The sequence below is a fragment of the Pempheris klunzingeri genome, chromosome 21 (genome assembly GCF_042242105.1).
Source record: "Pempheris klunzingeri isolate RE-2024b chromosome 21, fPemKlu1.hap1, whole genome shotgun sequence".
Taxonomy (NCBI): Eukaryota; Metazoa; Chordata; class Actinopteri; order Acropomatiformes; family Pempheridae; genus Pempheris; species Pempheris klunzingeri.
The window spans coordinates 15,407,814-15,430,605 of NC_092032.1; the positions used below are offsets into that span (position 1 = coordinate 15,407,814).

At 44.2% G+C, this 22,792-nt stretch overlaps 3 protein-coding genes across 4 annotated transcripts; 1 reads left to right on the forward strand and 2 right to left on the reverse strand.

Moving 5' to 3' along the window:
- Positions 1-1,619: 1,619 nt before the first annotated feature.
- chpf2 (chondroitin polymerizing factor 2) lies at positions 1,620-5,770 on the reverse strand. Of its 2 annotated transcripts, XM_070853399.1 has the most exons (5): positions 5,437-5,770; positions 4,319-4,883; positions 3,995-4,177; positions 2,466-3,532; positions 1,620-2,125 (listed from the first exon to the last, which is right to left on the reverse strand). In XM_070853399.1, the coding sequence occupies exons 1-5, from the start codon at positions 5,706-5,708 to the stop codon at positions 2,110-2,112; spliced, it is 2,103 nt and encodes a 700-aa protein (XP_070709500.1). In that variant the 5' UTR covers positions 5,709-5,770; the 3' UTR covers positions 1,620-2,109. The 2 variants fall into 2 exon arrangements, with proteins under 2 accessions (XP_070709500.1, XP_070709499.1); XM_070853398.1 differs by having other exon boundaries at positions 1,620-3,532; positions 5,437-5,768.
- Positions 5,771-7,029: 1,259 nt separating this feature from the next.
- On the forward strand, positions 7,030-12,410 carry abcf2b (ATP-binding cassette, sub-family F (GCN20), member 2b). Its single transcript, XM_070852777.1, has 15 exons — positions 7,030-7,112; positions 7,928-8,086; positions 8,219-8,431; positions 8,650-8,832; positions 9,037-9,208; positions 9,471-9,566; positions 9,651-9,753; positions 9,943-10,038; positions 10,337-10,456; positions 10,612-10,701; positions 10,789-10,899; positions 11,003-11,065; positions 11,270-11,398; positions 11,493-11,696; positions 11,797-12,410. Exons 2-15 carry the CDS (start codon positions 7,957-7,959, stop codon positions 11,911-11,913), a joined length of 1,827 nt encoding a protein of 608 aa, XP_070708878.1. The 5' UTR covers positions 7,030-7,112; positions 7,928-7,956; the 3' UTR covers positions 11,914-12,410.
- Positions 12,403-21,966, reverse strand: LOC139221425 (uncharacterized). The gene is made up of 17 exons (XM_070853351.1): positions 21,747-21,966; positions 20,644-20,750; positions 20,377-20,516; positions 20,006-20,166; positions 19,723-19,881; positions 19,179-19,629; positions 18,457-18,564; positions 17,654-17,744; positions 16,736-16,959; positions 16,385-16,627; positions 16,184-16,282; positions 15,797-15,990; positions 15,482-15,656; positions 15,226-15,382; positions 14,950-15,103; positions 14,277-14,388; positions 12,403-14,172 (listed from the first exon to the last, which is right to left on the reverse strand). The coding sequence occupies exons 1-17, from the start codon at positions 21,765-21,767 to the stop codon at positions 13,997-13,999; spliced, it is 2,772 nt and encodes a 923-aa protein (XP_070709452.1). The 5' UTR covers positions 21,768-21,966; the 3' UTR covers positions 12,403-13,996.
- Positions 21,967-22,792: the final 826 nt, after the last annotated feature.

Below are 22,792 nucleotides of genomic sequence, written 5' to 3' on the forward strand. Positions count from 1 at the left end.
TGTCTTTTTCTTTTGACCTTTATGACCACAACTGAAAGGATCTAAATACTTGATCCAGCACTGAGTTTACTTTATTATTTTACTACACCTTTCTGCACTTTACAGCAGCTTTAAAGCAGAAAAGGACTGCGGGGGTTTGGGGTCTTAATGCACTTTTGTTCATTTTAATAAAGAACAGAATGTTTCAAGCCTTCAGAAGATCTCAAAGATAATTGCAGAATTAATTAATTTCCACAATTCTTAGCTATTTATTTATTATTTTTTACTTTTTAAATGAACCTTATATAGATATATACTTAAAGTCAAGGCATTTATAAAACAATGTAAGCTATTGAAAAGGCAAAAGGTTAAATTTATCAGTCTTTCAACCTTCTTCTATTCACTCCTGTAGATATTATTGAGGTGATACTCTATTAAAAGAGGTCAGTTCTGTGCTGTATGAGCTGACTTGACATGAGGATAGAATAAGCACATTTAGAGGTATTCCAGCTCTGCAGACTTTTACTGCTGCCGACTCATTCGGTCTGCAGCAACAGTCACATAGGGTCTGTGGTCACAGGGAGACCAACCTACTGGACTCTGTAATCATGGCTGAACGATAAAACTGAGACTCAAAAACATGTTGTGACATGACTAAACATTATTATTCTCAAACATTTGAGAGGTAAATCACTCAGATGCACCCTTTGATATCCGCACCTCTGTTATTTTCAACCACTGCAGATATCCATCTCATAAATGACTGTTTCTTCTTTACATTCCCAGTTTCTGCTCTCAGCTGTGGGATCCGGTTATGCAAATTATGCAGCCCTGCTAAATTACCCTTCACTAAAAGAATCCTCTGCATCAGCAAAGTGTTGATTTGGTGCTCAAGCTCATTGGTGGGTTATATTTCCTCCAGAGGTGGCAGACAGGCATTTTATTGTTCACTGACCTCACCACAAGGAAGCAGGTGGAGGCCTTTCCACAGCGTATTGCAGCAGTGCTGTAATGCTGACCGCAGCCTCAGAAAGAGCCTCTTTCACTCTGCTGCTCTGCCATTCTCCTGAGCCGACAACCCTCGCATGGAGAGGTTCTGCGGGTGGGGGTGATTCGGGGGGCCTCAGTGCAATCGTCTCACCCTTTTAAGGAGGAGGAGGCTGCGTGAAGTAAGCCATTCAGCCTGTTCAACCATCTCGCTGTGAGGGTTAACCACCCACGCCATGGCGGACCTTGGCTAGGTAGACACGACCCTCCCTCTGGGCACTGGGTTCACTCCTCTCCCCAAAGACAAATGCGTACAGAATATTCACCAAAGCCCAGGGAGGCCCGGGCCGGGGTGGAGAATTACTGACTTAATGTGAGGAGACGAGGCGGGGCAGGCTGCCTCGGAACAAACTGTTCACTGCCTCCAGGCGCTGCAGAGAAGCTTTAAGGCAAACCGGGAAGACGACATGATCTATTATTCTGAATTAACCATCGCTGCTGATTTTACTTCAGCTCTGCCAAGCGAATGACAGATACCTCCAGGAGTAACTGCTCAAGCATACACATCATGTAAAACAGTTGTCTTTTTGTCTAATGAGACTGAAACGAGCCTTTTTACACTCTGAGCAGTTCGAATGAAGCAACAACTCCCAGCAGAAATATCACTCTTTAATACCTTTAAAGAAAAACATGTTTTAAAGAAAAGGCAGCCAACGGCTTCAGCTTGTTTCCAGTATTCTTTTAAACATCCTCACTCAAGAAGACTTATGGCTCAAGTTTCTTTCTCAGTTCGTTATTAACAATGAAGGCCTTTGTTCATTTATCATTTCAAAACACAACCTCCTGTATTTAAAAAAAAAAAAAAGTATAAATATTGTTGCTCTGCTCCTGTAAGAATAAGTCAATGGCAGGAATACAAGTAAGACCTCCTCTGTAGTCCACGGTCAGGGAGCTGCTTGAGGAGACACCTCCTTAACTCATAATTCATCTAGACATGACAGATTCAAAGTTATAGACTCATAAGTCAGAGCTGCTCATGAAGCACTGAGCAGAGAGACTTTCAGCTGGAGGATAAAACCAGGAACTTATGCATCAGCACAAATGTGCTCTGTCAAAGTGTCCGTGAGGAAGACGGTGCTGTTCTTAGCTGATCCTTTTCCTGCCAGATACAAAAGGCAAGAATTTCAGTGTATGGATCACAAAAGTACCATATTACAATTCACATTATCCTGTGATGTGAGTATCCTTTAGTCCAGGCAGTATGTTTGAGGGACCAGCACAGTCCAGGCCCCTAAGTGCTGTTGGCCTGCTCTTGTTCAAAAAGAGCCATAGCGAGATGCGAGCGTGAGCCCAGACCCTCCAGGTTGCTGAGGACACAGCGGTGGTAGATGTCCTCACTGAACCGTGGGTTGCACGCTCGCCGCACGTATTTCTGGATCAGCGCCGGCTCTACAGCTCTAAACACATGTAGACCAGAGTAACGGACAAATATGTCGTACACGTCCATGCTTTCCAGCAGCTCCTCATTGTCCAAGATGTCGGCAGCCATCTTGGTCCGTGCAGTCATGTAGTCTGCATTGTAAAAGCAAGCCTCGTCGAAGACGTGGCGGTCAAAGTGGCCGTCTCGCAGTGACTCCGAAGCGAAAGAGGAGGAGGCAGCGGAGGGCTGCTGGTCGCGGTAGATGACAGCAGGACTGTACTCTTGGAAGTGGATGGGGAAGAAGACCTGCCAGTTGCTGATGGCATTCATTCTGCAGCGATTCAGGAAGTCAGAGTTGACTTCCGTCCACACGCTGGCCAGGAAAAACAGCGTGTCCACTGGGTGCTTCTTAGAGATGATGTCCATCAGCTTGACCTGTGAGGGGACCTCCGTCTTCACGCTGATCCAAGGGATCTTCACGTCTCCGTAGCGCTTCTCTACCTCCCCGATCATGGCCTTAATGCCAGCAAACACATCAGTCTGGCTCACTCGCTGTGCATCAAAGGGATCATAGATGAACAGGAAAGTGAGTAAGACATTGTCGTGGGTGTCCAAAGTGTTCATCACATACATGTCGAGGAAGTTACCGACATAGTCCTGATCCTGGGCAGTGACAGGCAGGATGACCTGCACCCGTGTTGCCTCTGTCACATAGGGCATGGGGATAATCTCAACCGCACTTAGAGGTCGCAACAAGTTAACCCGTTTAGCGATGACTTGACTGTGGCCTTTCTGTGTGTAGGCCTCCAGTGCGAGGTCCAGCACATACTCCATACCGCGTGTGGGATCAAAGCGGCGGTAGCCGTTGAGCAGACGGCGCTTTCGGAAGCGCAGCTGGGGCTGGTAGCGTTCATTTAGGCGCTCCACTGCAATCTCTAGAACTGCGTTTACGTCGGCGCGGTCAGCCCCTTTCATCTCACACTTTGGGGAGCTGTCAATGCACGAGTAAATATGGTCTTCAGTGAAGTATTCCCAGTTTATAACCTCAAAACGAGTTCTCGGCTTGAAGGGAGGGTTGATTCCAATTGGCCACGTGACTCCAGCCTTACCCTCTGGTGTCAGGTCACTCAGGTTGTTGATCTGCATCTGAGGAGTACACACAACACTCTGTCAGATGTAAAACCCAAACTGAGAAGGAACACGCTGTCCAAACAGTGTAAACAATTGCCTTCATGGCATATTTCATTGCTCTGTGATGTAAAGTATATTTAAAGTTAAGTCAAAACAGCACTGATGAACTACCATTGCCAGCTACTTTTATTACATAATAAGGCTTCTCAGGCAGATGATATTCAAAGAGATTATAACACTGGAATGTAACTTTTCATGCCAGAGCAAAACACCCAATCCCTCGTCTTGGACGTCTGACATGTTTAAATATTGTATTAGTCAGGAATTTCTGCCTTGGCTCATAAAAACTGGGTGTGGTGCGGAGAACAAACACAGAACTCATCACCAAAGAAGCCAGCTGACGTAGTCCTATCAGGTAAGAGTCAGACAAACAAGCTTAAGAGTCGTTTATGGTTGAGAGAAAGCAGTAAAACAAACCTGCAGCTGTTGAATCTGTAGGTAGGTCCATTCCAGCTCAATCTGGCTGAAGCGTTTGTGTAGGCGGTACATGAGATTTGGTTCTGATATAGGATGGACCGTGAAGGCATTTCTAAACTGTACACTATCTTCACGCTCTGGATCAGCGTTTTTCCCGAGCTCAAAGTAACGATACGTCATCTCCTGCGAGCCAAACAAACATTGAAAAAGAGAAGAAATGTTAGCATAATATTCAGCCAATAAAACTGTGCCAAATGTACATTAAAGTGATAAAAATATGCACATTTCTGTTTGTGTCAATGCAGGAGTTTTTTTTTTTTTTACCTGATGCACCTCCACACAACTGAGACCCAGGTAGTCAATAATGCAGCGGCCCAGCCACTCATCAGGTCTCACACTGAGGATGTCATTACGACAGGTGTCAAGGTGAGGCTGCAGACGGGCCAGCAAACTGCGAGACAGCAGGTAACCATAGCCCCCGTGGCAGTAGCGTGCCTTCTCCTCTCCACCAATAAACTCCTCCGCCCTGCCCATATACAGGTCCTGACCTGCGCTGAGGTGGCCCACCAGCTCCGACAAACGATTGGCCTGCAAGTAAGTGTCATCCTGGGCTAAGAGGAACCAGTCGTAGTCTGAGCCGTAGTGCTGATGGAGGTGACGCACCGTCTCGTACATCAGCCACACTGGACGGTCATCACCGTGGGCCACCACAGTCATGCCGTGAGGCACCTTAGGGCTGCGCAGGCCTGTAAAGAAGAAGGTGCGGTGGAAGTGGTGGGCGACTGTGCGATTCACCGCCACGGCCAGCGTGTTGAGGGTGGCCCGAGAGGTCAGTACACCCACCAGAAGCCGCTCTCTGATGCCCAGTTCAGTGTGAATATACCGAGTTCTGGAGAGGTGGAAGAAGTGGGAAGAACAAAAATCATCAGCTCAAACTCATTCACATGATTTTGTGAGTCTTTTCAGCCAATAATCAGATGTAGGATTTAAAATAAGACATGAAAAGGAGGATGAAATCTGTGGATCAACAAGGAGGGTCTCCACATCTGAGCGACTGTATATCTGTACTGATGTAATCTCTGATCTATAGGCCACCTGTACTGTATGTCCCACTCTAAAGAGCACCCATGGTGCATTAAGATTATTGCAGGGGAGATTTAAACGTAAGCGTATTATATAGAGAATATACAAATGCAAATCCTCTGGCTCCTGTAAAGTAATGAAGTGGAGCGCTTCTTTGACAAGTCTGTGTTTATATTTGTTGGGGAAAAAAAACCACTATGTGTCTGCACACAGTACTCGATGCTCTTGCAGAGGGACTCTTCTATTACACTGACAGACTTTTCACACTAATACAGAGAGCACTGCTGCGTTCATTATCGTGGTACTTTGACTTCTTTCAGCATATGGGAACATGACAAAAACATGGCTCCCACCCTCACCTCAGGACTTTCTTGTGTGGCTTGTTTGGGTCCTTGTGATAAGGCACGATACGTGGCTGGAAGTCTTCGTCTCCAGCTCCATCCCTCGAGTCTCTCTGGGCATCTCCTCTGCCCAGGAAGAGCCTCCCATTGCCCAGTTCATCTCTGCAGGAGTCATCGGTGTCCCCTTGTGTCCAGGACACCATCAAAAGGCTCAAACTACATCCCAGAGACAGCCCGAGGATGAGGGGTAACGCAGGCCTGAACAGGGCCAACAAGGAGGACAGACGCATATCTGGCAGTGATGAGTTAAACTGAATGAGGCTGTTCTGAGATCATCTGAAGACGTGACCCAAAGTGGTTGGAGAGGTTTGCTGACACAGACAGAAAACTGTCTTAAATGTCACATAATGTCTCTTTCCTCGGTGCCATAGGTCGTCGTTAGAAAGTTTCTAATCAACTCATCAAGCACGGATTATATTTGAACGCCACCTCAAAACTATAACTTTTATGAAAAAATAAACATAAACTTTAACATGCTATTTTATCTGAGTTGCCCACATTGTTAACTACATAAGCTAGTTTGTCATTTAATAGGAAATAATTGAAAATAACTTAAAACCATTAAACTATATTGCTTATTAACTGCTAATAAACTAAGCTAACCGTGTCGGTCTCTATCATGTCAGCTATACAGCTTTACTCACTACTTTTGAGCTAACCTTATGTTATTAGCCTGACTAATTTTGGCTAGCGACACCGCTAATAGCTAACGTTTCTTCTAAAATCGGCTAACTAATATAAGAAAACGCCAGGTAAAGACCACCTGGTAACGTTGACCGTCTCACTTTACATCCACCTAGTTAATCAGTAACTTACAACATCGAAGCAAGAGGATTTAAAAGTTATAACCTCAGCTGTAACGTTATGTGTCGGAGGGACAAACATCAAAGAGCAAGCTAGCAGGTTAGCATCGCGTCCGCTGGTTTAGTGCAGAAATGTCGCTCCTCGGTCCGTCTCCTCCAACACTGACACGACGGGAAACATCCCATTTGTCGTCGCTAACACAGGTAAAAAGATACCAAGCAGAGCCGCGAATATGTCGTCCATTTTCCTAACTTCCTCAAAAAAAAAAGTGCCACACACACACACATACACACACACACAGAGTAACAACGTCCCTCTCACGTCGTTCGTACCCTCATCATCATCATCATCATCATCATCATCTCTGATGCGGCAGCAGCTGCAGCATCACCTCCGACTGACTCTGGATCTGTGCTTTAGAGAAGAAAACCCAGTAACACCACCACAGGAAAACATCTTATTTAAACCAACACATGATTAATTCAGGATAATGGTGAAGAGTGTGTGAAAAGGTGCATTTAGACACCGTATCGGTGTGGACACGCTTCAGTAACGTGCCCACACTAGCATTTCATTTTAATTAAGGTTTGTTAACTATAGTCCCAGATATTTTTTTTTTTTAACCGATTTCTAAATTAAGTCTTCCACTAATTTAAGAGTAAAAGGCATTTTGCTGCAGTCCCAGGAGAAGGGGTGGGTACTTCCATGCTCACCACCCCTTTTTGACCATATATGGTCCGTCTGGCGGTCTGGCGAGCGGCTACATCCACCCGGCGAAAGGTGGACACGAGACGTCGGTGTGCTCCGGAGACAAGTAACTGGTTATCAAGGTAAGACTCAAGTTTACGGGGTCTGACAACTGCGGCACAGGCGGGTAACATTCACCGGTTTCTGCTCAAATAAACTCAGGCTTGATTAAAGGCTAATTAACCGCCGATTTAGCCGCTTTCATAGCTTGTCTTAGCTAGCCGGGCCTTGCGTCAAGCTAGCTTCAGGCCTGCCGATTGTAACGTTAGTTAGCTAACGTTGCTAGCTTAGCTTGCGAGCTAACTGATTAAAATTGATATCATCTTCCTCCCATGTGTGACATCCTGTTTTAATCAGTTAATACAACTGTTTGTGTACTGTCGTCGGAAAATTCAGCGTGAAGTGATAAATCTACTGCTAATGTTAGCGGCATCGGTTACCGTTAGCTGCTAACGGCAGAGCTATCGGGCTTCATCATGTTAGGAGCCCAACGTGCAGGCAGGTGGGACTGGACGGCACTAAAATGCGGTCCTGGTTAGCATTGCTACTATCATCACCGCTATTCAGGCTGAACTCATAACCATTTAAGGCCTTCTTTAGAAAAAATAACGCTAGCTCTTGCTTAAAATGTATTTACAACGTGATTTCAATTGACGTTACCGGCACATTTTGACACTGATTAATCGGCGTTTGTATCCTTAATAATACCTTCTGTAAGCGATTAGCCTCTTTAAATCAGATTCACACTCTGATTATTTTGATCGGCAGAATGAAATTATTCCCAAATTCAAGTTGAATCCTCGAACAACAACGAATCCGGGTATTTTAATGTGTCTATCCTGACATAACATGATATTCTTAGAGAATATGTTCTGACTTATGTGTTTATCCCTCATAGTTTCTGCTGCTGAACAGCTTTGCACAACCATGCCATCCGACTTAGCCAAGAAGAAAGCAGCAAAGAAGAAGGAGGCTGCCAAAGCCCGCCAGCGCACCAAGAAACCTGATGAGGAAGGTGAACAACAGGAGACCCAGCAAAACGGAGCTGAGAGCAATGGTGAGAGGACTAATCTGACTAAATATTACAGGCCTTGTACTGTACGACACTTGAACTTCCCTTTTCTGTCAAATAGGTTCATGTCTGGCTTGAAATGTGAGCGAAATGGTTAACAGGATTGAATTCTGACAGGTATTGCCAGTTTGACCAAGGAGCTGGACGAATTTGAGCTGGCAAAGACGGAGGCACGGGCAGTGACCGGCGTTCTGGCTTCACATCCTAACAGCACTGATGTCCACATTAGCAGCCTGTCGCTCACCTTCCACGGCCAAGAGCTTCTCGCAGACACCAGCCTGGAGCTCAACTCAGGCAGGCGCTATGGGCTCATTGGCCTTAACGGCACAGGTAAAAAGTCTCCCCTGGCACGTATTACTAGTCTCCTAGATGCTATTTTGGGTCCCATCACAAAAGTTACATTCCCACTCTCAGAGCATCATCTACACATTTTCTCATTCAACATCAGTTCTCATAAGTAGAAGCGGGATGAATGTTGAGCAGAATGGATTTTTGATGTCGCATACTATGATTATAAATTAACCTTTGTCTCTACTTAAATCTGTCAGGAAAATCCATGCTGTTGTCAGCCATCGGGCACCGTGAGATTCCCATTCCAGAGCACATCGATATTTACCACTTGACTCGGGAGATGGCCCCCAGCGAGAAGACTGCTCTGCAGTGTGTCATGGAGGTGGATGAACAGAGGATTATGCTGGAGAGGGAGGCAGAGAGACTCGCCCACGAGGACTGTGAGTTACACATGATGTACAGAATGCCGAAACAGAATGCTGACATAAATTTAAGAAAACACACCCTAGTTTGAGCGTAGCTGACTTGAGCAAACAAACTTGCAGCAAAGACTAGAAAAACAAACACGCACTGTCGGTTTTAGTTAATTTGTAGATGTATTGATTGAAATGACTGGTAAATGCTTTCCTCTCACCCCTGCATAGCCGAATGTGAGAAGCTGATGGAGCTGTATGAGCGTCTGGAGGAGCTGGATGCAGACAAGGCAGAGGTGCGAGCCTCTCGGATCCTCCACGGTTTGGGTTTCAGTGCTGCTATGCAGCAAAAGAAACTGAAGGACTTCAGTGGAGGGTGGAGGATGCGTGTTGCTCTGGCCAGGTAATGATAAAGAGCTTACTATTACACCGTTGTCACCAGTGTCACAATTGGATGAGTCATCCACTTTGTTTACCCATAAAACGGTAACGCCCACGAAAGAGGAGTAATCCATATTTGGATACCTTCCTGAAATGAAAAGTAAAACTGAAACTGCCGTCACCCATCAGCTTTAGAAAGACAACAGTGATTTAAGAGTTAATGTACAGAAGAAAAAAAAAAAAACAAGTTTCCTCTAAAGTCAACTTATTCTATATTTGTCTAGAGCGCTGTTCATCAAGCCCTTCATGCTGTTGCTGGATGAGCCCACTAACCACTTGGATCTGGATGCTTGTGTGTGGTTGGAGGAGGAGCTCAAGTCGTAAGTTCACATCGTACGTCATCACTTGAAGTAAATGAGCCCAAACGGTTCATATGCATTGCTCACCCTGCTTCTTGTTGTCAGGTTCAAGCGAATCCTTGTGCTCATCTCACACTCTCAAGACTTCCTGAACGGTGTGTGCACCAACATCATCCACCTGCATCAGAGAAAACTGAAATACTACACGGTGAGAACACATGGCCAAAACCCCTGCTGGTGCAGCTTTGGTGTCCCATAGAACGTCCTTTTAAAAAGTGTCTTCAATGAACTCTGCCACATGTTATCTCATAATGCTAAATAAGGATGCTGGGGGTAGGCTGTTACTAATTATATGCAGCCCTGTTGGATGACTGTGCAAATCTATTTTTGCTTCAAGGGTAACTATGACCAGTATGTGAAGACCAGAGAGGAGCTGGAAGAGAACCAGATGAAGCGCTTCAACTGGGAACAGGACCAGATAGCACACATGAAGGTAAAGGAGAGACACCATGTGGTGGAATGGTTTCACTGCACAGGAGGATTTTAAAACTGTCCAAGTCAGAAGTTATAAACAAATGCATATTTATGAAATGGAACAAACTGGGGAGGAGAAATGTTTCACACCACAAAAGTTGCTCTGTTTAGTGTGACTAATGTTTAGTCTGCCACTAAATTAAACACTTGTCAGGATCTTTGTCATGATTTTGAAGTCATGGAAACATTCATTCTGTTTTGCCATCAGCCAAATCAAAACCTGTACTCATTGTTCTTTGTACATTCCTCTCCTCAAGAATTACATAGCCAGGTTTGGTCACGGCTCCGCAAAGCTGGCACGACAGGCACAGAGCAAAGAGAAGACTCTGCAGAAGATGGTGGCGTCAGGCTTGACTGAAAAAGTTGTGAATGACAAGGTACTGTAGTGATGTGGGTTACTGAAACTGAAACCACCTTCAGTAGCTGAAGTTGGGCAGTGGTTTTCAGACTGTTGACCCAGTGACACACATTCTGCCGACCTGTGGCACATGTATATCGTCATTGCTCTAACACCAGCCTCTGTCTCCCACAGACTCTGTCATTTTATTTTCCTCCCTGTGGGAAGATTCCTCCTCCTGTTATCATGGTTCAGAACGTGAGCTTCAAGTACAGTGACAACACAGTGAGTATAGCTAATGTAACGGCATGGACAGAGCTTTAGTCACTGGAAAATGAATCTCTGTCTCACTCATCTGATGTTTTCCTGTAGCCGCACATATATAAAAACCTGGAGTTTGGTATTGACTTGGATACACGAGTGGCTCTGGTGGGACCCAATGGAGCAGGGAAGTCCACACTGCTGAAGCTGCTGATGGGAGAGGTGGGTATTTATTTATTTATTTTATCCCCCATTATCCTGCAACAACTGCAGCTGTCCTCAGAGTATTTAAGTCCTCTCTCTTTTTTTTTTTTTGTCTCCGTAGCTCCTGCCCACTGACGGCATGATCCGCAAACATTCTCATGTCAAGATCGGCAGATATCACCAGGTAAAACATGGAGCCTGTTGACGGCACTTCAGTACTGAAGGTTTATGTAAAGCACTATGAGCACCACCCCCTCAACAACCAGAGAACGTTTCTGTGTGTTTGAAGGGCTCCAACTGATTCAGGGTGAAAAATGTGCTATGCTAGACCTGGGAGAGACCTTTACTCTAACATTAACTGTCTCCTGTTTATCTGCTTATGTTACAGCACCTGACGGAGCAGCTGGAGCTGGACCTGTCTCCTTTGGAGTACATGATGAAGTGTTTCCCTGAGATCAAAGAAAAAGAGGAGATGAGGAAGATCATTGGTCGCTACGGGCTGACAGGAAAACAGCAGGTAGGGTTTGGACACTGCCAGATCATACAATTTTATTATTTTTTTTTTTAATATATTGTCAACTGTCTGATTTTACACCTGCATTGCCTTCCAGGTCAGTCCAATCAGGAACTTGTCTGATGGTCAGAAGTGCCGGGTGTGTTTTGCCTGGCTGGCCTGGCAGAACCCTCACATGTTGTTCCTTGACGAGCCCACCAATCACTTGGATATTGAGACCATAGACGCATTGGCAGAAGCCATCAACGAGTTTGACGGTGGCATGATGCTAGTCAGCCACGACTTCAGGCTAATTCAGCAGGTACAGATCTGAGATCATTCGATGGATTCATTTAACACTTGGTTGGAAATGGAACTTGTAAACCAGATTTAACCATTATAATCCTTTTTTTCTTCTCCAGGTGGCTCAGGAGATCTGGGTGTGTGAGAATCAGACCATCACAAAGTGGAATAGAGACATCCTGGCATACAAGGAGCACTTGAAATCAAAGATCGAAAAGCAAGCGCACGACATCTAGACAAACGTCACACTCTGAGCCACTCCTTTATCTTGCATCATGGATTTGACCTGCGAGCTCCTGAGGGGGGTGAGCAGGGTTTGCATTGCAGGAAATGTCCTTAAGTAGAACTGAAACAATCTCTTATGCATCTTATTGGACACGTCTCGTACATGTTGTACTGTATTTCCATCTCGGTTTGACAGTGCTGAACCCGACCCAACTCCCCCCTTCCTTCTCCCTTCACCTCAGGCTGCACTCTGATTGGCTGATTCACCTGAAGCATCTCAGTGCATTTTGGAATGCATTCCATTGTGCTGTCTTCATAGAAAAGTTTTATTTTTCCAAATGTTCTGTTTTATCCCAACATGTATGCAGCAGCTTTTTAGGTCATATTTTATGATATTTAAAAGTTGACTTGTTTTCTGTGTAAAAGAGCAGTTCTGCCTTATTTAACAATGTAATGCAATAAAGGTTTGTCTGAATAAACAGGACACAAAAACAGCATACTCAGATTCAGAAGACTTTTATTCGTCTTAAACTTAATGAATACAGTGCTTGTATCCAAAAATCAAAAGCCTTTAGGGAAAATAAACTATTTTACATCTCTGTAAACAAGAGGACAAAACTTAGTGATTTTATAGAGGTTGCTTTGGATTCTGGCTGCATAGATCCCACAGCCACTGCACTACGTGTCTGCTCCTCATCCTGTTTTCCATGTAACTGAAAATGGCTGGGCTGCATTTCTTGGCATAAACTAACACTAATAGTAGAAGGTAATGGTAGCCATCATAAGACACCAACTGAATCCAATGCATCTCCAGGATGCACTTTAAAAGGGGGGGAAAAGCTCTTGCAGTAAAGCGGTGTTCATGTCAAAACTGGAAAGGTGGCAATATAACAGAAAAGCAGCTGTGTTTTGCTGCGACCATGACAAAGTGATCTGTGTCTTAAAATTAAAGTCTCATTTTAACAAGATCCTTCTCAAGTTATAACATGTATTCTACACACCAAATTTTTGGAAACTTAACATACCACTTAATCATGTTATGTCAAAACATTCCCAATATTTCACCAATTCTTAGGTTAATAAAGATTAACGTACCTGTTAAACATCTCTTACTTTGATCGATTGGTGTGGTATTGACAGAAATGCAGTCAATACCTCCTTAGATCAATCAGTGTAACAATGGATCTAGTGGCATGTTTTAACAATAATTCAGTATGTACTGTAAGTAATCATGTGAAATAAAATGTCATGGTGGCAGCCATAAACTAACAGGAGTGGACCTCTGGTCTTCAGCAGATGTAACTGTTACAATAAGCTGAAATTAGTACGTTTCTCATTTTGGACAGCCGACATCGTCTGCAGTAGTGTTTGCTGCATGTACAAACACTGTACAGTTAATACTGCCAAATATTCAAGCTAATAAAGGAATTAAACATCAGGGGGGTTGACTTGAACTTGGTGGATAAATCCAAGTTAGCGATTTCTTCCTCTAATAAATCCAACATGACATGAATAAAGCTCAAGATTCAATGTTAGTTTCAATAACAAGCAACAGTGACTACTTAGACATATTCTGCCTTCACATCTTCCTTCAGGTTGACAATTTGTCGTTAAGGGTTTCGTTTAATTTCTACATATCAGTCTGTTAGTCATAACGGTCTGAAAATACATGCTGTGTTATATGATACATTTCAATTAAACAATTATTATGTTCCTGCCAGTCGGCTCAAAAAGTGCCAACCAGGAGAAACACAGATAGTTCCAACATACTAGGCTGCACATAAAGCTTTAAAGTTTGTCAGGTTTTCCAGAGACAAAGGGCTGCAGTGTGTGCAGGTAAATACAGATTGATTATATATATACGTAAACGTTATAAATGGCCAGGTTTTTAGACACAAGGCTCCCGTTTAAGGTTTCAACTTGGTAGCGTGCATGATTGACAGATTAGTGGCACTAGCTGCAGTTGAAACAGTGCAAATAGGAGTGTTTCAGTTATGCTGACAGCAGCATGTCTCAGGGGCTAAAAGGGGGGCGCAGCAGTCAGAAGCGCACTCAGGTACAGTATGTGTGGGGACCAACCGAGGGGATCGGCGCTCACTGGGCCTCCCACTCCTCATCGGAGACGTCATCAGGGGGAATGGTGCGAGTGTTGCTCGCCCGAATGCTGCTGATGTTGGTGAAAGAGAGGAGACTCGCAATACCCATCAGACTCACACCGGTGCCATCCAGGTTCACCTGAGCCAGACGCATGTGTTTCAAGAACTTTAGACCTGAGGAAGACAGATGAAAATGCAGAGAGATTGTTCACCCGAGCAACAAAAGATTAGATTTGAGCCAGAAGAAGAAAGCCGGTGATTTTAGAGTTTGACCTTACCGTGGTCTGTGATCCGCGTGCGGCTGAGATTAAGCTTCAGAAGCTGATTGCAGCGGATCAAACCTCTCCTCACTACTGTGTCTCCCACCTGAGTGCTGGCTAACCCCAACACCTAAAAAAAAACAAAAAAACAGGGAAAACTCATTAACATCTGAAAAATTATCTAATTTTCTAAGCATATTATTTAGCTGATACCTTCACTTGTTACTACAACCTTTTATCAACAACACAGACAGATGTTTGAGTGGGATCTGTTTTTATATAATGTAGAATAATAAAGAGTTCATCCTGTGATCAGGCCTCACCCATAAACTCCATAAATGCCGGAAAATTCTTTCTTTCCAGAATTAATGGGCCATTAAATCTTCTTTATGAATACATTTTTTTTTTCCCGCAGAACATGTGACCACTGGCTACTCCTTTTCTGAGCCCCACATTTAATCCTGGCTTATCACATTTTCACATGAATATTTTTGAAAAAGGGTAAGCACCACATTTAACCCTAAATTAGTGAGTGTTTTACTGCAGTGGGGCTTTGATCTGTGGAGCTAGGATTATTGTCACAAAGGGTTTAAATTCGCAGCACATATTATTTCTCTACCGTTTCTTAAACTGAGCTTGTTCTAGGCAACTGACAGATGAACAAATACAGAAATGTCCTCATTAAGATCACCTGGAGGTGTGGCAGACAGGTGATGAGCTCGGACACTCCTCGGCTGGTGACCGCTGTCCGGTCCAAACAGAGCTCCTGCAGCTCCAGCAGGCCGCACAGGGAGGGAAGCCCTGCATCTGTCACCTGAGTGTTGCTAAGTGACAACTTCTTTAGCCTACACAGAATACACACAATACTGCTGTCAATATCGCTGTCGTCATCATACCGAAACAACTGTTATAATGAGCTGCATGTATTGTAGAGGGGAAAAAAACTGTTATAAAGTGTAGGACTGGCCTGGTCATGGTGGAGAGCTGGTTGACTCCCTGGTCTGTGACCTGTGTGTAGTCTGTCAGGTCCAGCTCTAAGAGCAGATGCAGTCTACAGAGGAAAGACAGCCCACTATCTGTCACCAAGTGGCGTCCAGGGAGGGTCAGCTGAGTCAACTTTAGACCTAGGAAGAAAAAAGAACCCTCTCTTAGGACTTTGAGTCACCAAAGACTTGAATCATTTTGTTTCACTCTGTCTGCTCATTTTTTTTCCATTAATGAACCTGAGATGATCTGCAGGGCCTGATTGCCGTCGTCTACAGGGATTCCCGCCAAACTGAGGGAGGACAGAGCAGGGTGGGTTGCGAGGTGCTCCAAGGAGCTCTCGGTCACTCCTGTCCCATCCAAGTTGAGAGTCTGCAGGCTGGACAGCTCTGCCAAAGCGGACACATCCTTAACCTGGCAGAACAAAACCCATGAAGACAAAGAAACGGCATGAGAAAACAATAAAAGGATTAACTGTTCTGTGAGTTGAGCAACACCGAGGCAAACGTGACGGTATGATTCACAAGCCAGATGCTCTAGTAGGGCTGAAGTACTTTTGTCTGCTTGATGCTGAGGAGCCGCAGTTGTGGCACACATGTGGGCAGGACTACCAGTGTGGCTTCAGTCACAGCCGTCTGATTCAGGCTGAGCTGAGAGAGGCAGGAGGGAGCTGACTGGAGATACAGCACCATCCCAGCGTCGGTCACTTTGGTGTGGTCCAGGGACAGAAAACACAGGCTCTTTAAACCTTACAGACACAGAAAGAAGGAAAATATGTTGATACGTGGCAAAAATCATCAAGGCAAAATCCATTCAACTCTAAACACACGTACTTAACCGAGAGCAGCTTATGTTGGGGTGTTACATAATCTATTAAACCCACTCTCCCCTCTAGTAACAGTCTGAAGCTTGTTCACAAGACGGTTTGCAGAAAGCCTAACCTGTGATATGCTGCAGACAGGAGTCGGTCAGTTTGCTACAGGAGGCCAGGTTGAGGTACTGGAGTTTGACCAGGCTGGACAGGATTGAAAGCCCAGAGTCTGAACAAAAGTTTAAGAGTTAATGAAATAGTGCACATGCCGCAGAAGTTAACAAATATCTGAAAAGCCAAGAAACTCCACTCTGGGATAAAAATGCTATACCAGTGATGAGAGGCGAATTGACCAGACTCAGATGCTTCAGTGCTGTGAAGGCCCGCAACTGCCGCAGGAGCTCGTTGGTGGAGTAAGGATAGCAGTTTAGGACAAACTTCTGCAGTGGGCAGCCGAAGAAGAGCTCCAGAGTGCGTGGACGCAGGAGCCTCTCACGGGACATGTGGTTGAGCAGAAGCTCTGCTAGCTCCGGGGTGAGGCATGCCAGACTGCTGCTGTACTGCATGCTGGGAGCTGAGAGTAGAGACACAGGCCCAAGAATAACAACAGTGAGTAAACAAAGCGATGAGACTCTTCCTGGGAAAGCAGTCTGATTACTGATTATTTTACATTGTCTCTTACCAGTCATGAGGTGGACAGTTGCGCGGGTGGCCAAGGCACATAGGGACAGCACGCTGGGTGTCCTGAAGGGTCTTTTAGGGGGTGATGGTTGTCCCTGGGAGGCCCGGGGGTCTTCTTGCTGTGCAGCTCTTTGAAGACGCTCCACCGCAGCAAGACCTGCAGCACCAGGCGCCACCCGACCTCCCACATCCTCAGGCTCTGCTGGGTCCTCTTCCGGAGCCTCCCTGAAACACACATAAATTAATATATTTCATGGGCTAATGGTGTGAAAGCCGCCATCTCCACAGGCAATCTTTGTCTGTATTCCTCTCCCAACTGTTTCTCATTTTCTGCTGCCAAAAGTCAACCAGATAGATTTCTCGTGTAAAACTAGACCACAGGAAATTGAACTGAAAACACTAACTCTGCTTTCTCACTGCACTTGAAGACCATTATCAATAATTCTTCGCTTCTGAGCATTTAAGCTAAGCCACCCTGTTTAACTGGTCAAATACTTAACAATAGATAAAAAAAATGTTTTGCTGCATGAATTGGTATAACAAACAGAGCTGTGCCTAACAACCACAACCCAAAAATATTCCATTGAGCACTTGTTCAAATTTGAGAGGCAACTGTTTAGCAATTTTGCTTGAAAAATGACTCACATGACTATCATTCAATGGTCAAAATAGTTGCCCAATAATTTCCTGTTGATTGAGTACATGATTAACTGAATCCAGCTCTGATTACGCTCTGATACTTAAACAGTGGTTAAAATTTGCCATAGCCCCCATTCACGTCCAGAACGATTCATTTATGAGCTGTGAAACACTTCAATTGTGGTCCAGTGGAAAATCAGACTGTGTAAAGTTGTATCAACTTAACTTAATGCATTACAGTTCCTACATCATATTAAAGCAATTCTGTCAAGACACTCACCTGAGCCGATTGCCTTGCTCTGGCCAGTGGTGTCTGGGCTCAAACTCTCCACGAAACCTATTCTCTGGAAAGAAAGGCAGCCTCGGCATTCCTGTTAAATTGACACAAATGTCAACTGTTAATCCAAGCTGAAGTAGTCACTGACATCAAAACCAGTCCAAATATATATACACAGAAAGTCATTTCTTAGTCACTTCTTGAGCATTTGTTTAGTCTGACAGTCTTTACAGTAAAAAAGAAAAAAAACAACCTCACACCTCTGATCAACATCTTTTGTTCTGGATTCCCCTCTCACTAGCTCGACTGGAATTGAGCTCCTTTCACCCTCTGGTCTGGCACACATTCAGAATACTATATCACAACCACATGCTCTAAAAGACTGAATATGATAGGCTGGCCTACTGTAAGCACTTGGGGAACTCAGTTCTCACTGGTGGAGCTCAGCGGTTCTGACCCCGTGTACTGTACGTTTAACAGAAAGGGCCATTCACCTACATATTTCCTAATCCTAATCTTTCTTAAATATGACACACGTTACTAGGGCAGCCAGTCTAATGTTCTGTGCACTGGGAAAGTTATGCAACATAAAGTAGGAAACTGAGAGAAAGCTACTCCAGAAGCTGAAAGTGAGAGGCTAGTGTCATCTGTTTCTGGCATGGGAGAACAAAAGTTCAACATGCATGAATAAATGGAGACACATGGAGTCGGGAAAGGGGGAGCAGAGAGGGGGAGGGCAAGCAAAATGTAGGTCAAAGGAGAGATGAGGCGTCCGCAATAACCCCAGAAACTGTCCGGAATAGTACCGTTAAGCACAAGAGGCGGTTCCTCCTCTTCTTCTTCTTGTTGTTCCTCATCAACCTCTATGCCAGCAGCCTCCTCAGCATTACCAGGAACCAACCTCTGGCCTCGGCCTGTTGAACAGCACCAGGAATGTAATATAATGACTGAACAGCTATTTACATACTGCTTAAATAATGTTCAACATTGTGATTTGTTGAAATGATTGAGCCTATGAAATTCAATAGTGGGAAGCTATTGTGGAAGTAAAATTCCCCCTCATGTTCTCCATAGACAATGAAAGGCGATTCACAATTGGACCATTGTCACTGCTTAGATTGAAATGAAACCGCTCCAGTCGAGAAAAAAAAAAAAAAAGGTGAAAGCCTTTTTATATTAAAACGTAAGGTAAGAAGATAACTGTGGCCCCCAATGTGTGAATTTGATCAAATTTACATCAAACTAATGGTCATAATGTAAACCTTTAGGATGGTAAGGTCATCCAGGAATGTTTCATTGCTGAGTAAGACTGAGGAAATCAATGAAAGAGACATTTAAAATGGGAAATCAGATCGGGGATAAATACTTCAAGAACTATGCAACTCTATAAATAATTTGTACAATAATACTACAGCATTATAACTGCATACAACAAGCTTTGTTGAATAAACTCTTGTGAGGTACAGCAGCTTGAAACTAAATGTATAATATATATATGGAGTTATTAACATTTTATATTAATAGTTACCCCAGAAGTGAGATGGCCCAGACAGTGAAGGACCGACTCCAGGTATCCCTGCGAAATTCACTGCCTCTTCCCACACCTGGTTGGGTAGTGGAGGAGGAAGAACAAGGTCTGGCCGTCCCGCTCCCTCCAGAACAGGGATACGTGGCTGAAAAGGCACAGCACAGGGTGGCGGCTCATTCTGCTCCGCTGATGGTGGATCTGCAGGACTCTGTGCCTCCTGTGGTGTCTCTGGAGGAGTGGTCTGAATACACAGTGCGGCGTTGGGTGTGAGCCCGAGAGAGCGCAGCGAACAAGCAAGTTCTGCCTCTCCAAAGCGTTTGCGTGGGAAACCCTGGAGGAGAGAAAAGGAGGGTAGGGAGGGGTGACGTCCGGTGATGTGCTCCACGACGCTGCGCAGAGGAGCATCAGCTGGGAAGCGCTCACGCATGGACTCACCGGATGGCAGCCGAATCTGCAGCGAAAAACAACAAGTTTTAAAACCCTGAAATTCTGTAGTTTAACCACATGTATGTCGTACAGAAATTCTAATTCTTCATGGCCTCACCATGAGGACACAGTTGTTATCCACATTAGTCTGAATCTTTCCGCCAAGCGTCTGCCCTTGACCACTGGGAGGAGACGTCTCTGTGGCAGCGCTGGTCTGGATCTTCTCCTGCAGGCTCCTCCGATCCTCAGCTATACGCTTTAGCACCAACTCGCGCTCCTGGTGCACCAACACACATAAGACAAGATGTTCTGTTCTTTTCTGAGATTACAAATTATGCATTTGGCATAAAAGATTCTGTTTTCTGTGTGATAGCAAACTAATTTCTGTTGGCACTGCTGACCTGTTTCTTTTGTCTCCTCTCTGCTCTGGCCTCCTGAGCAACACGTTGTCTCTGCTGCTCTTCAAAGTTACTCTTGTCCTGTTTGATACGGGACTCGACTGGCAGCGGATCTGGAGGCAGGGTGCACGACTGTGATGGCTTCAGCACCAATGAGGGGGATGCTGTTTAAGTAAAAAAACAACAAAACAAACAGTTAATTTTGCACCCTAAGCTATTCAATTCTTCAATTCTTATTGAAAGCTTGAGGTTAAACATGATGCATGATTATAAAGAAACATTTTCAGGATCTATTACAGTGATAGATTAACCTTATATAGGACTCTTTATGCTTTGAAGCAAAGTAGTCTTAAGCAAACTGCTTGGTGTTATACCTCTGCTGTCAGAAGGAGATGTACTTGTCTCTGAAGTGCTGGCAGCCTCTTTGGGTGGGTTGAAAGCAGAAAATGCCGTCTCAGCTGGCTGTGATGACTGCTTGACCAACCTGTGCCGTGGATACTGACCTTGTAAGAGCCTATCAACATATGAGAGAGGGACACAAGTAATTCACTGAAAGTCTTCTAGAAATTGAAGGGAAATTATAGTAGCTTTTAATGAATGCGAACTATCAAAGATTTAAGAAAATGGCTGGGATCACTCACCACTCGGCTGCATCAGACACAGAAAAATGCCCTGCCTGTACAGCTGCCTGGATCTGTTCCTCTGTGAAACCCATCTCACTGAGGGTGAGGAATAACTCCCCTATAGTCTGCAAAACAAGCAAATCAAACAGACATCAGAGAGGCACGTAAACAGGGTTAACTAAAATATCTTTGTGGTCGTTTTCCCTCATCAGCGATTGCCCAGACAATGGCTACTGGATCACTGATCCCTGATAACATTCAAAGGGTTTTCAATCAGATTGACTGACTCAGTTATTATTTTCGATGCATATACAACAGACGTTTTAGATTTTTTTCATTGCTTATGATCTCTATTCTAGTTTTATTACTGCTTTGTTTGATCTGCCATGTACTGTTTGTGGGGATGCTAATACCCCCATCCAATTAAATCACACGAGAAATATATATTGAACATTACAGGGCACTATAATTGTACTTTGTTTACTCAGTATATTCTAGACTCATTTTATACCTGACTATACACTAATGCATATATATAATATTCAAATTTTGCTGAAATTGCTGTTTGAATTGGCTGTGTGTGTTTGACATCTGCAAGTAAATTGAGTTATTGAGATAGAAACGTTATTTGTTATTTATGTTAATTATTAGCACAAATACGACTTTTGAAAGATTTCACTAGGTGCTGGTGAGAATAATTCGTTATTGGCTTCATCTTTAATTCATATGCATTTTATGTACCAACACCATTAGCTGTTATAGCGTGGATTAGCTACAACTTTATTTACTGATCTTAGTTTGCTGACTTGCAGTTTCGCCTTTAAACTCTCCAATTCTAAGTTAATGTTAGTTGACAAAGTTTTTTTTAGCAGTTAGTTAGCCTCTGTCCGGGTAAACGCATTAATTCGCAGTAAAATTATCGTATTTAATCGGGACAACAAGCTAACCTAAAGCTAACGCTAGGTATGTTTTTATGTCTTTGGTACAGTGAGGGCTGTCAACAAACAGAGTTAGCATGCCGGCTAACAGCTAGCTGATGCTAAAGCTAAAGCAGCTACCAAGCTAATATCTATGTGCGGCACAATGTCATGTCAAATGCAGCTCGCTCATTTGCAGCTTACCGGAGAGGCAGCAGAGCTCATGCCGTTGTTTCGCCGTGAATGTGGGAAAATCAGAATGAATCTAATATTAACTGGCGACTTTGTTGACTTCCTGTGCGGGTCTGGTGCGCAGCCTGCTATGCTAGCCACACTGACCTCTCCCCCCTTTGACTTGTAGATTGACAGAATATCAACAAGAAGCCAGCCTATCAACAATGCGGAGAGCCGAGGTTTACTCACAAACACAAGCTACCTCTCCATTATTTAACAGACCCAAAACCCCAAACGCAGCCCGCACAATGACCGTAACCAGCTATGAATAAACACATCCGTGTAATCTGCGGCAATAGAAATAAAATAAGAAAAAAAGACTGTATGATCATTACAATATTTAACAGATGAAACTCATGGTAATAGCGAAAAGCCACCAGTAAGGGTCACTGTTACTCTAATACTAACTTTTTCTTTAAGATCAGACCGGCAATACGTCATCCAGAGTAGGCTCCATAGTATGTGCAAAATCACTTCCGCATTGGCTTCACTTTACAGACCCGGAAGCTACGTCCACTCATCGCCACGCTCTAGTTCGGGGGGAAAAATCCCTTAATCCACATTTAAACCAGCCAGTTTAAATTAACAATGCAATGCCAAAGAGATGCTGTGGAGCTGGTTGCACCGGGATTTAATCTCACATGATCTCTAATTTGTTCCCTTGCTATGAGCAGAAGAGCCAAGGACTGTGATTACTCTGCGCAGTATGCACAGGAAAGACTTACAGTATATTTTAAAATGTTATATTTGGAGCCACCGTCAAGTGGCTAGTCCAGGAATTGCAGTTTTTGGCACTGCAATTGCATTTTCTGGAGCCCCCTGAGTAAAACATTACTGACATTCATTCATACTTGTGATGATATTACCTTTTTTTGCTCTGTAGTGCAGGGAAATAATTGATGTTGTTGTGTTTCCTTGTGCCACTGTATGTATTTAAAGACTTCCCCTTTTTATTTTTGGCTTGTCAGAGGCCCACAGCATTCATAGTTAAGTTCCATTTATGTACTGTACACTTT